Here is a 13,598-nt window from a genome sequence, read left to right on the forward strand (position 1 = left end):
CAGCAGGTCCAGCCAGATGCCGAGCAGGAAGCTGCTGGGTGGCCCCACCTCCCCCAGATGGAAGGGAGTCCGTACCATTTCTAGTCTAGTTCCCACAAGCCTGGAGCTCTGGGTGAGCCTGAGAGGCTGTCAGAGGGAGGGCAGGAGCAGCAGCCTGGCATCAGCTCAGCCCAGTGATGGCCAAGGAGCCAGAACTCCAGATTTGAGACCTGGGAAATGAGCAGAGACCCCAAGATCTGAAATGGAGCAGGGACCCCCTGCGTCCACTACTAGCATCAGAGTGGAGAGCTCTTCGGACCAGGACCCATACTGGACGCTCTGATGAGTCCAGAATCAGACAGAAGTGTACTGTGTCTCTCTGGTTCTGACCTGACCCATCATAGACTCTGACCCCAGGGCACCTGCTCCTGGCACCAGGGATTTCTGCTCAAGTTGAGAAAATCAGACAATGACTTGTTGCAAAGGAAATCGGAAGAAGCGGTGAATTAAGAAAGATGTGAACAGATTTTTCTGGACCAAGTTCCCTGGTGTGATTCTGAATCCAGTCTCAGGTCAAAGAGACAAATGAAGCAGCTGCCTTTGCAGAGGATGTTTCTGCCCCCAGAGCCCAGACTCTGCGAGGACAGGAGGTTTTTGCATCACTTCCTGTCTGGCCTGGAACACTGTGCCATCATTGCTGCTAGTGTCATAAGATGCACAGTAATAATCAGCATCGTCCGCAGCCTGCAGCGAAGTGATGGTCAGGGTGCCTGTGTTGCCAGACTTGGTGCCAGAGAATGGGTCGGGGACCCCCGCGGGTCGTTTGTTACTATCATAGATCAGGGTTTTCGGGGCTGATCCTGGGAGGTGTTGGTACCAGCTCACACCCAATAGCCCAATGTTGCTGCTGCTTCCGGTGCAGGAGATGGTGACCCTCTGGCCCGGGGACGCGGACACGGAGGGCGGCTGGGTCAGCACAGCCTGGGCCCAGGATCCTGGAAGGGGGAGAGACAGAGATGGTGACTCTGGGGTCCAGACACGAGAGCAGGGAGCAGGGCCCGTGTGGCTTCCCAGAACCCTTCCCCTGTCCCCCCATCCAGTCACCTGTGCAGAGAGCGACCAGGGTGAGGACCAGAGGGGACCAGGCCATGGTGGACATGGTCAGGGCGTCCTGCCTTCTGTGGCCCCACAGCTGAGCCGAGCGTCCCCACACCGCTCCTTCCCCTCTTCATCCTCTGCGAGGGGGAGGGTCCTTTCATGCAAATGACCCCCACCCCCAGCTCTCTGATCCCACCCTGGGCCCTGGTTCAGGTCCTTCTGCTGGAGAGTGGCAAGGGCGAAGGCAGGGGCGGGACTGCGGGGGCCCAGGGGTCGAAGGTCCCAGCTGGCAGCCCAAGCACTCAGGGCTCTGAGCTGTGACCTCCAACCCCTGGCCTCCTCCAGCACAGGGTCATGAGCCAGGGCTGATCCCACCTCTCACCCCCACAGACCCACAGGAATGGCCGCCACGCGCCCCCTGGTGGCCAGGCCCGGACACACCTCAGAACAGCTCCTGCCCCTGCTCCGCGCACCGTCCACTCCTTAAGGCCGCGTCAGGCGCCCCTTCTGTGTGCTCCATGACCTCATGGCCGTCTGGGGCTCACCTCAAGTCTCCCCTCAGACCCTCAGGGCAGTCTGTCCACAGCACCCTTGGCTGCTCAGAGGTCAGGATGCAGGGAGTGTCTGTGACACAAAGTCCTTTAAATCATGATCAAGTCAGGTCGTCCGTGACCACCCCATGGATGTAGCTACCTGGCTGTGCAGGCCGTCGGATTCTTTCCTCTTTTATTAGTAATGAATCAGTGTGTCTTACACACATGCGCACACACACACACACACACACACAATATTCAAGGCCCTTTTCCAGGGGTCTGTAGGCGTTTTGTTCATAAATATACTCCCAACCCAACTATACTATTTTGCTGGCCTCCTCTTTCCCGTATGAGTTGTATAAAATATATCCTAGCTTTCCCTCTGTATCTGCTTGGAGTCAGAAGCTGTCTTCATGAGTCAGGCTTACTCTCCTGGTCTTCCCGTCCCGTCCTAGGACAGGAGCTCACAATCGTCAAGGAAATTGAGTGGCTGCATCTGGAGCCAGAGGAACACTGGTGGGTCTGAGGGCCGGGGACCAGCAGACATCAGGGGGTGGGTTTTCCACGGGACCTGTTGGTGCACAGACGCATCACATCGCCAGCTCTGCTGCCCTTTCAGGACAAGTGGACCTGAGGACTAAACCCGCCGCTGGCCCGGCTGAGGCGGCACAGACTGCGCTCAGGACCCTGACGGGGGCCAGGGGGCACGTCACTGCCACGGAGCCTGACACGAGGGGACGACGGGAACCCTGCGCGGTGTGGGAACCGGCGTCCCTCCTGGTGACGTCTGGAGGCCCCGCCTGTCACCCCTGCTCTGACCCGCCACCTTCTCAAGAGATAACTCGCAGGAGGCAGCGCTGTCAGTGATGAGGTGCTCGTGCAATCTGGCTGCTCACTGCTGACATTTCTACTCAGCGTGTCTTGAAGACAACATTTCACCACTGGTTTGAATTTTCTTATATGTTTCTCGGTAAATGTTTATTGTTTTCCTACTGATATGGTCAAAGTACATATTATCTTTTATTCGGCTGGGACCAGAATATCTCACACTTTGGACTACTGATAAAATTATATAATTTTAAAGTTACATATTATTTGTAATAATTGTGATCCTGAATGTTTTTGTAGTCATTCTAATGAATTGTCAGTATAATCTCGAGTCCTAAAGGTATTGATTCTTCATTTCAACCTATTTTCATTTTTAGTGTTGTTTCTAACATTGATTTGATCGAGTCATGAGGAAGCGAAGGTCCATTAGAAGATTCTCCCCCTGACATGCACCCCACTCCACGAAACACACAGGAACAAGCTGGCAGCATCCCGTTTGATGCAGGGTGTCTTCTCGCTCTTTCTGGGATGGCCAAGGCAGCTGTGGAGAAAATCTCTGTTTCTGTGTATTGGGGGGAGGTGATGGGTGGTCTTTAGATTTCCTATTCAGTGTTCATAGGTGTAAGTTCCATTTCTAAGCTTTGGAAATGCTGCCAGGAGCCCAGAAATCACACTGGCGCCCTCTTCTGTTTAGAAATGCTGAGTCCGAATTCTCATCAACAGGTTGCAGGTCACACAGGCGTTCCTGGGGGTGAGGTGACCCCCGGTGCCCACTGCAGGTGACGCTCAGGGAACCCCCAACAGCACCCACTTGGCCTCTGCACCCACACCCCACTGCCCTCACCCACCTGGTCTGGGCCACGTCCAGGACTTAAGCTGTTCTTCCAGCCTCACAGGGATTTCTCAGAAGAAAACACTTTTCCTGGAGTTCAAGGGCTAAGTCCTGAGCCTCCCCTTCCTCAGACACATCAGGGCACCGGGGCCTAGAGGAGGAGGGTTCCAGGGCTGTTTCATCCTCTATGTCTTTTCTCACAGTTTCCATTCTTTTTGCCCCAACTTCCTACCTCATGCTTCGTGGCAAGTGAAGACTGTTTGCTGGGAGAATTTTGATCAACTTGGGAATAATTGTTGTATTTTTAAATACTTTTAGTAGCAAATAATAGCTTCACTATGTTGTGCTCTTTTCAATGTTTGTTGTCTTAGTGGCATTCAGGGCTTGGAGCTGAAAGGAGGAGTATTTATTATATTGGTGGGAGAATGAAATTTTATTTCCTGTTCCCTCAATTCCTTAAACACCAGAAATCACAGTGTTCTATCATCAAAGATTACTTTTAATTATAGTCTGATTGATACATATATGAAGGCCAAAATCCCAGTGATATAACACAAAAATGTATTTTCACCATTTAAAATGACATCCCATTTTGAACTGGCAATAGCAAAGAACTAGAAAGTAACTGATTTGGAAAATAATTTAAATCGATTATTCATTCTGCAATACCAAAGTATTGATCAAAATATATTTTAAGCATGTATCATGATAAAAAAAAGAATTTATTAGAAAAGCATTGTGTTAGAGAGTAGTAACATTCTGATTTTTCTAAACCTTTTGGACATATTGAGTTCAATACTACACTTCCACATAAAAAAATAAAACAAATAATTTAAAGCTACTTGGTAGGTGTTTCTTAAGTTTGCTTTTTTTTCTGGCTTACATCCCAGATATTGAGAAAGTGTGGACAATAATAACTGGGCAATAAATAATTTTTCTCCTCAGAATTTTTTTTTAGATATCTCTTACAATATATTGTAATTTTTAGTGCAAAGAGTTCCACTTTTACTCAGATTTATCCTTAAGTGTTTTATATATATCATATTACAGATGCTGTTACTTTTATTTTTAAAAATCTAGGTCCAATGCTCGTCTACAGAATATAATGAATTTCTGCATGTTTGCTTTTATATCGCAAAACCCCAAGTGAAACACACAGAAGCACGTCTTAGTGACCACTTGACCCTGAGCTGAACCTGGCATGAATCCACCTCTTCCATGCCCTTCCACCGTCTCCACTGAGAGGATTTTATCTCTGATTAAGAAAAGTTTTGACAATGCCAACGAATGTTCAAATAATTGCACAACTGCACTGATTTCACATGCCAGCAAAGCAATGCTCAAAAGTCTCCAAGATAGGCTTCAACAGTACAAAAGCTGAGAACTTCCAGATGTTCAAGCTGGATATAGAAAAGGCAGAGGAAGCAGAAATCAAATGGCAAACATCTGCTGGATCATAGAAAAAGCAAGAGAGTTCCAGAAAAACTTCTCCTTCTGCTTCGCTGACTTCCCTAAATCCTTTGACTGTGTGGATCACAACAAACTGTGGAAAATTCTGAAAGAGATTTGAATACCAGACAACCTTACCTGCCTGCTGAGAAACCTATATGCAGGTCGGGAAGCAAAAGTTAGAATGGGACATGGACAAAATGGGACATGGTACCAAACTGGGAAATGACTATGTCAAGGCTGTATATTGTCCCCTTGCTTATTTAACTTATGTGCAGAGTCCATCATGCAAAATGCCAAGCTGGATGTAGCACAAGCTGGAATCAAGATTGCAGGAGAAATATCAATAACCTGAGATGTGCAGATGACACCAGCCTTATGGCAGAAAGCGAAGAGCAACTAAAGACCCTCTTAATGAAAATGAAAGAGGAGAATGAAAAAGCTGGCTTAAAACTTAACATTAAAGAAACGAAGAACATGCCATTCAGTCCCATCACCTCAAGGCAAATAGATGGGGAAACAATGGAAACAGTGACTTTATTTTCTTGGGCTCCAAAATCACTGCAGATGGTGACTCCAGTCATGAAATTAGGAGAGCCTTGCTCCTTGGAAGAAAAGCTATGACAAACCTAGGCAGCATATTAAAAAGCACAGATGTTAGTTTGACAACAAAGGTCCATGTAGTAAAAGCTATGGTTCTTCCACTAGTCATGTACAGATGTGAGAGAGTTGGACCATCAAGAAGGCTGAGTGCCAAAGAATTGATGCTTTTGAACTGTGGTGTTGGAGAAGCCTCTTGAGAGTCCTCTGGACTGCAAAGAGATCATTCCAGTCAGTCCTAAAGAATCTCAATCCTGTATATTCATTGCAAGAACTGATGCTGAACCTGAAGCTCCAGTCCTTTGCCACCTGATGCGAAGAGATGACTCACTAGAAAAGACCCTGATGGTGGGAATGATTGAAGACAGGGGGAAAAGGGGAGGAGACAGAATGAGATGGTTGGATGGCATCACCGACTAAATCCACATGAGTCTGAGCAAGATCCATCCAGTGATGGTGAAGGACAGGGAGTCCTTGGTGGGGTCCCCAAAGTGTGCTGGACTGCCCCAGGGCTTCATTTCCCCCCAGCCCATGCCAGAGTAGGGGCTGCCATGCAAATGGGGGTCCACCCACGGCTAGCCCAGCCCCGCCCTGAGCCCTGATGTTGGAGCTCAGCTCACAGCCCAGACTGAGCAGGAGGGAGGGGGCTTCCCCCCAGGGAGCCCCTGAGAGGAAGCACCTGCTGAGACTACACAGGTCCCTACTCACGGGTCTCTGCAGTCAGAGAGGACACACTGCCGAGTCCCCCCCAGGAGCACAGGCCCCGCCCCCAGCCCAGGTTCCCGGGGTGAGGGGTGCTCCCCGAGCAGCTGGGCAGGGACCCCAGGGCAGTCCCACAGCGCCCCCTGCAGGCCACAGTGCACAGCTTCGGTGTGGATCAAAGTTTTGGGATCCCTGGTAGTCCTCAGCTCACCTGGTCCCTGTCTCCTTTCACACATCCGTGGATGTATCTGCTTCCCACATACGTATTCTTTTATCCTGAGCCTGATCCTTAAATGTCGTCATTTCCAAAAGCAAGTCTTGGAAAGCTCAGCATATGTAACCACTGAAGGTTACAGTACCCCCCCTGCCGCCCCCCACCCCCCAGAATGCATTCTAAAAAAGCTAACTGACCCAGGTGTACATCAATGCAGATGTCAGTGACAAGAGGGCAGGAAGGCGGTTTGAAGGACAGTTAGGGGTGTTTGTGGCAAACCTTTAGATAGAATTCTCCAGCAATATGCACAATGACACATTTTAAACATGGAAAATCTGCAAACAGTTCAAAAGTCAAGCCGTGCTTTCAGAATTCTGATGGTTTTAGACTGATTTGTGAATATCTATTAGTTTGGCTGGTATAATGTTTACATTTCTTTAGTCATGTGTGAGAGTAATCTTCCCATAGTGGAGCTTTCTCTTGATTGTGTCATATATATTTTCAGAACCTTTTCTTACAGATCATACAATTTGTTTCTTTTATGAGCAAAACTTTCTGCATGAGCATTCTCTTGCTGAATGTTCTAGTTGAGTAGAATAATGGCCTTGTCTTGGATTGTAAATGGAGAAACCATCATTTCCTCAGCATATCATGTATGTATATTCACTTCAGTTGTGCCAATTCTGCACAATCATCTAGACCCATCTCTCTGTAAATGACCTGTAAGCATGATCAGTTACTGTCTCAGGCTCTTTCCTAAGATATCAGAGTAAAATCCTAAAAGTGGAGATTCATGATTTGTGCAGTGGAAATTTTTAGGACTTAAGCCCTGGAGGCAGCATCTCAAGTAATCCTTAGAAGATTGCTCTGAGGAGGCAGGGGATGGGGGTGGTGGAAATTCAAGTTATATAGAAGATTTATAACGAATGGCAGGTAGTCTGAACTAGAAAGGTTGTTTGTTTTTTTAATTAATGAAAACCATACATGTCAAGTCAAGGAATTTAGCACTTTTCTATGTATGGGAAGATGCAAGAGTCTTTTGCTTTGATATACACGTCAGCTATCCAGAGTCAGCATCCTGTGATTTTTACATTCTGAGATTCCTCACCCTAGGGAGTGGCTGCAGCATGATGGCTGCTAGATGGCAGACTTTCTTTCCTGAGTTCCCTCAAGGCTCACCAGCCACATTCCATGGTGGGTGCAATTGCTGAAGACTGTGACATCTTTTGTTACTGATATGAAAGGAAGTGTTCCATTTCTCAATGGCTGTGTGTGTGAGTGTGTGTGTGTGTCAGAGAGAAACTGTGCCACAGGTGTCCTCAGGACACCTTCCTTCAAAGTCTACCTTGAGTCCTCGTGCCCATCCAGTATTCCCCTGCCTCACCCTGTCATCTTGTGACTCCTTCACATCTGAGGCTGAATCTGCAGGCAAACCAAACCTGGGAGCTTCTCTGTAAGGTCTCCAGGCTCTGGGCCTGGAGCTCAGGAATCCACAGGAAGCGATGTCCGTGGAGCCGGATTTCCATCCGACAGAAGGAGGATTGGGGCAGACACCTCTGTCGGCAACTCCGTGGACTGGAAGCTGGGTCATGTTGAGTGGAGAGAGCTGTCCCCTGTCTTCCCTGCAGGATCTGGAAGGATGGAGCCCAGCCCCACATCTGAGTGTCTGCAGGCCCACGAAGCCCAGGACAGGCAGGCCACAGCCCCATCTTCCTGCACCCACACCAGAGCCGAGGCCACGGGCCCTGCTCTGTTGGGGTCCTTGCCCCAGCAGGATCCAGGGGTACCCTCAGAATGAACGGCGTTGGCGAATGAGAGAGAGAGAGAGAGAGAGAGAAAGAGACCAGACCGGAGTGTGCAGCAGAGTCTGGCAGTTGCTCATTTTTCCCCGTAGCCTTTATACCCTAAGGTGGTACATTTCTAAGGGGGGAGATAAGCACACAGACTTACTTTAACATTACATCAGCTTGTCCTTCACGAAACCAGGTGTTCTCTGTATATTTTTGTTTATGAGAGTCTTTCCCATAGATTTTTTGTACATTATCTTTTGGCGTTGAGCTTAGCAGAAAACAGAAAAGTGCAGTCTCATGGTACAGCAGGTTGTAACATAGTAGAAATACAATCCTATTAAACACAAACGTCAGTCTTTTTGCAGAAGTTCTCAGCTAAATTTATCTAAAAAGTTTAGCACACAAAGCCCCTGCAGCTCTGGTGAATCAGCCTCTGTTTTAGCACTCTTAGTTAAAATTAACAATTATCTTATTGTTTTTACACTAGGGCGAAACTCTTATTTTTCTAAATCCTTAACTATATTAACGATAGTTTCTACTGCACAACCTCAGCACAATAACAGCAATCAAACATTGGTCCAATAACCACTTTTAGAATAATAATTTCTGTGTTCTCTAATAGGGCTTCGTCACCCCCTGAAGGGCTCTGTGCCTTTTAGGGCCTTTTTATGGTTAACCTCTATGTATAATATCTTTTGGCCTTCAGGTCTGTTGACATTTTATGGCTTGCACCTGGTGTAATGTTAAGCAACTTCAGTAGCCGACCCTGTCTTTTTTGTGGTTAATCTATTTTCTTTCTATTAGGCGTCATCTCCATGGGAACTAGATAGGATTGCATTTTTACAGAACAGAAATGCAAAGGATTGCAAAAATAGCAGATATAGCACAAAACAGGCTCTTAGTCTAAAAGTTAACTACCTGCAAGAAGTCACCAGCTAATCTCCAGCTAAAGTATTTTCTATTAGGCACATTTGTGGCTATTTTATTTGTGGAGCCTTTCTCACCCCGCGGAAGGATCTATACTTAATAGTTTCTTTTGTCAGCATACTGTGCTTAGGTTGTTTAGGACAATCATGAGCATTTTTGCAATGAGAGCACACATTTAGCAAACAAGCCAGAATGCCAGCAAAAGGGTTTGAATTGAAGTATTTCCTTCATCCCTGGCCCCTTCATAGGGTACCAGCGTCCAGGAGATTTATTAATTAGGGTTTTAAGTTGGTCTTTATTCAGTGAAAGAGGAGCAGGAGAACTTTCGGCAGGCAGCACAAGAATCTGCAGCAGGGCAAACAAAGACAACAGCAGAAATGGGGGAGGATACAGGGTGGGGTAGAGGCCGGGGCCAACCTGGAGGGTCCCTTGTGTCCTGAACAGCCTTGCGTGTCAGGTTTTTTCCTCATGACCTCGTCGCGGGTGGGATCTCCCACAACGGCTCCTGGCCCTGCTCAGGCCAGGTGTCTGCAACTGGGGGACCAGCAGAGAGTGTCCACTCTGAATTTGGAAAAGAAATCAGGAATGGGCCTTGGGGACCTGAGAAAGATGCTTCTGTGGTTGAGGAGTTTTTGCAAAATTCACAGACAGGGAACCTGGCAGAGAAGAAAGCCTGGCCTGTCCTGAGAGATGGAGCCAGGGTTTTCTCTGCTGACTCCTCAGGACTCACCTGCTGCGGGGTCTCTAAAGGGAAAAAAACCCGTATCTTCCGCAGGCAGTTACTCAGAGACTGAGTGACCATGAGTTTGGGAAAATTCAGTCCTGATAGCAGCACCATGGAAATGAAGAGGGAGCCGGAGCCAGGGCCCATGTCAGTGTCTGAGCTGTGGACATGGCCCTACAGCCCGGGACCCACACTCTGGGGGGCGAGAGGATGGAGACGAGGGGGAACACGGCGGTGCTGGAGCACTTCTGGGGCAGACGGAGCACTTCCTCTGGGGAACTGGCTCCCAGCGTCGAGGGAGGGGCGGCTGAATTCCGTCCACACCTGTGTGGGCCTGCCCTGTCTCAGGTCACAATCCTGTGTGTGTCCTCCCTGTACTCACAGAGATCTCTGAGCAGAGAAGCCTCCCTGAAGATCCCGTCACAGAAGCTGCTCGCTGAAAAAAAGACTCAGAGCCAAGGTCTGTGGGCCCAGGGTTTTTGTCTCACTTCCCCGTCATCTGAACCACAGTGGGAATGATAGCTGCTCCCTCTGCCTTGACATGCAGCAGAGTAACAATCTCGTCTTCAGACTGAGCCCTCGTGGTGGTGAGGGCGGCTTTGTTCCCAGAGATGGAGCCATAGTAGCGAGCAGGGACCCCAGAAGGGTGGCTGTTTGTGCTGTAGATGAGCAGTCGGGAAGCCTGGCCTGGGTTCTGCTCTTGCCAGTTGGGGTCATTACTGGTGGTGACTGACCCAGAGCTCAGTCCACATGTCAGGGTGACCGTCCCTCCTGGAGACACTGACAGTGCTGGCTCCTGGACCACAGTCTGAGCATCCGCCCCTAAGAGCAACAAGAGAAAGACAGGGGTTGTTTGGAGACAAGGGCTCTAAGACCCTGCTTGGGAGTGCCCCAAGGATGCAGAGTCCCGGCCCCTGACCTGAGCAGTAAGTGAGGAGCCCGAGCAGAAGCATCATCCAGGCCATGGTGGGGACCCTCCCAGGACATGGCCTCCTCAGCCTCCTGGACTGGAGGTGGGGTCCTGGGTCTTTTCCTGCCTCCCATCCCATCAGGAGGAGGAGGACCCTCATGCAAATCATTTCCTGCCTCTCTCTGCCCAAGTCACTTGATGTCCCCTTGGCGGGGCGGTTCTTGAAGGAGGCAGATGCTGGACCTCTCACATATCTGGGACAGTACCGGGAGGAGACCCTGAGTGATGGGGTGACAACCTTCCCCTAATCAGCCCCCATGTCCTTCGTTTCTCAAACCTGAATCCTTCCCTGCAGATGTGAGGCTGAATATAACGGATGTGCTCCCCTTCCTGCCCCAGCGATGCTGTTCACCCCAACACCATACTCCCCCGTGACTGTGAACCTCTCCTCCCTTCCCGTGGAATCACTTCCTGCTCCTTGTGAGGATCCGTGGGTGGCTCTTCCTCCAGCAGGAAACTCAACAAGGAACCAAAGAGTCACATGTGATCTGTAGGGGGACAGGGTCTCCCCACACACAGGCTGTGAAACCACTGCTGGTCACGACCGCCCAGGGCATCAGGGCTGCGTGGTTGACACCCACACCATCACCAGGTGTAGGGGCTTAGCTATCCTGGGCTCTCGGAACCACCAACAAACTGGGGTAGCTTCAATACATCTGCACTTTTTAGAAGAAAATTATATTGAGATTCTTTCAAAATATTAGATGAAAATAATAGAAAAACACATGACTCATGATCAGAACTTAAAATGATACTGTTGGTGTGAACATCATGAAGTGTTCTAAATTCTTTTTCCCCTAAATGGTCTTACGTGGAGCAGAAGGACTAGGAAGAGCAGCTAAGGGGCTTTAGGGTGAAAGCTTGTTCAGTAAGTTGTGATGTACAGCCACAACATACTCGTTCTCAGCGTGTGAAAAGAAACAGGATTTGAAGTCCATTTCAGAGCTGCTGCTACAGTGTCTGCTGCAAACAACATGCTGATAATTGTGTTCCTTTCTCACTATCTGTGTCTGAGGTCCGATTCCATCAGCCAAAGATCCGCACTGCTTGATCTGGAGCCTATTAAGCAAAAGTCCTCTGGTACAATGGAAAACATGTAATTTCGTGGGCATGGAATTTGAAGATAAGGAAGATTTAAGGGTTAAAGGAAAAGGGAGGATTGGAAGGAATAATCCCACATACTGTAAAATGTGCACCTCAGTGAACTTTGGGCCCACAGCCCAGCCTGCCTGCTGTGCAGACCCTGCACGTGCGTGTGAAAGGGCAGTGACAGGAGCATGACACCGGCGTGGTGACATGCGGCGCTCGCAGATCCCGTGTGCCCGCTGAGGCTGCGATTTCAGGGTGGGCAGCCCCCTCCCCAGTGGTCTGAAGTCACCTGTGAGCCTGAGAGGCTGTCCCTGGAGAGGTAGCAGCAGCTTGGGCCTCAGCTGAGCCCAGTGATGGCCAAGGAGCCTGAACTCCAGCCTTGAGACCAAGGAACCGAACAGGGACTCCTGAGCGTCCACTACTAGCATCAGACAAGAGGAGAGTCTTTGGGACCAGGACGTAAACTGGACACTCAGATGTGTCCTGACTCAGGCACCGCTGGACTCCATTTCTCTGGTTCTGACCTGACTTGTCCAGAACTCTGTCCCCAGGGCATCTGCCCCTGGGATCTAGGGATTTCTGCTCAGTTGGAGAAAATCAGATAGTATGTGGTTTCCAAGGAAAAGCCCTGGGCGGGGAGTGGGGTGGGGGAGCTGCCAAATGAAGGAGATCTGAACAGATTTCCTGGAGCAAGTTCCCGGCGTGGAGCTCAGATCCCACTTTTAGACCAAACAAACCAAACATTTTGCTACTTTGGCAGAGGATGGTTCAGCCCCGGGAAGCCCATGACCTGGGGGAGAGCAGGTTTTTGTCTCACTTCCCCCCTGGCCTGGAGCACTGTGCCATTATAACTACTACTGTCATAAGATCCGCAGTAATAATCCCCCTCGTCCTCAGCCTGGAGCGAACTGATGGTCAGGGTGGCTGTGTTCCCAGACCTGGAGCCGGAGAATCGGTCGGGGACCCCCGAGACTCGACTGGTTGCACCATAGATGAGCTGTCTGGGGGCTGATCCTGGGAGCTGTTGGAACCAGCCCACATAATTACCACTACCAACGTTGCTGCTGCTTCCAGAGCAGGTGATGCTGACCCTCTGGCCCGGGGACCCGGACACAGAGGACGGCTGAGTCAGCACAGCCTGGGCCCAGGATCCTGGAAGGGAGAGAGACAGAGATGGTGACTCGGGGGTCCATCACGAGAGCAGGGAGCAGGGCCCGTGAGTCTTCCCAAGCCCCTTCCCCTGTCCCCCCATCCAGTCACCTGTGCAGAGAGCGACCAGGGTGAGGAGAAGAGGGCACCAGGCCATGGTGGACATGGTCAGGGCGTCCTGCCTTCTGTGGCCCCACAGCTGAGCAGAGCGTCCCCACACCGCTCCTTCCCCTCTTCATACTCTGAGAGGGGGAGGGGCCTTTCATGCAAATGACCGTCCTCCCCCCAACTCCCACAATGCTCTGGTGACCTCTGGGACCTGGGTCAGGCCCCTGTGCCTGGGGGAGGCCAGTTGTGGTCAGACGTGGGGTTGTGTGGGGCTTGGGGGTGGGAGGTCACAGCGGGAACTCTGAGCAGAAAGCACCAGGAAGTACCAGGGGACTGGTCTCTGCTCTCACAGGTCCAGACACTCAGGAAAGGCCTCCGATCGCCCCCTGGTGTCCTGGCACAAACACACATCCTGACCTGGGGATCAGAGCTCTTAAGAGGCAACTTTCCCCAAAGTGGTTTTGAAATTACACCCTTCAGGCTGTGTCTGGATGGGAAACAACAGCCAACTGTACCTTACCTTGTAGTGCATGTGAGTGTTACACAGTGGATGTGTGACTTTGAGATTTTAAACGAACCAAAATGTGTTCATGGATTAGTAAAAGT

At 49.9% G+C, this 13,598-nt stretch overlaps 2 gene segments (V, D, J or C); both read right to left on the reverse strand.

Annotated features, from left to right (window-relative positions):
• Positions 1-552: 552 nt before the first annotated feature.
• Positions 553-1,150, reverse strand: LOC133057919 (immunoglobulin lambda variable 1-40-like). The segment is given in 2 exon segments: positions 553-974; positions 1,084-1,150. Coding segments are annotated over 2 exon segments (477 nt in total).
• Positions 1,151-12,468: 11,318 nt separating this feature from the next.
• On the reverse strand, positions 12,469-13,089 carry LOC133056294 (immunoglobulin lambda variable 1-40-like). The segment is given in 2 exon segments: positions 12,469-12,887; positions 12,996-13,089. Coding segments are annotated over 2 exon segments (459 nt in total).
• Positions 13,090-13,598: the final 509 nt, after the last annotated feature.

The sequence above is a fragment of the Dama dama genome, chromosome 5 (genome assembly GCF_033118175.1).
Source record: "Dama dama isolate Ldn47 chromosome 5, ASM3311817v1, whole genome shotgun sequence".
Taxonomy (NCBI): Eukaryota; Metazoa; Chordata; class Mammalia; order Artiodactyla; family Cervidae; genus Dama; species Dama dama.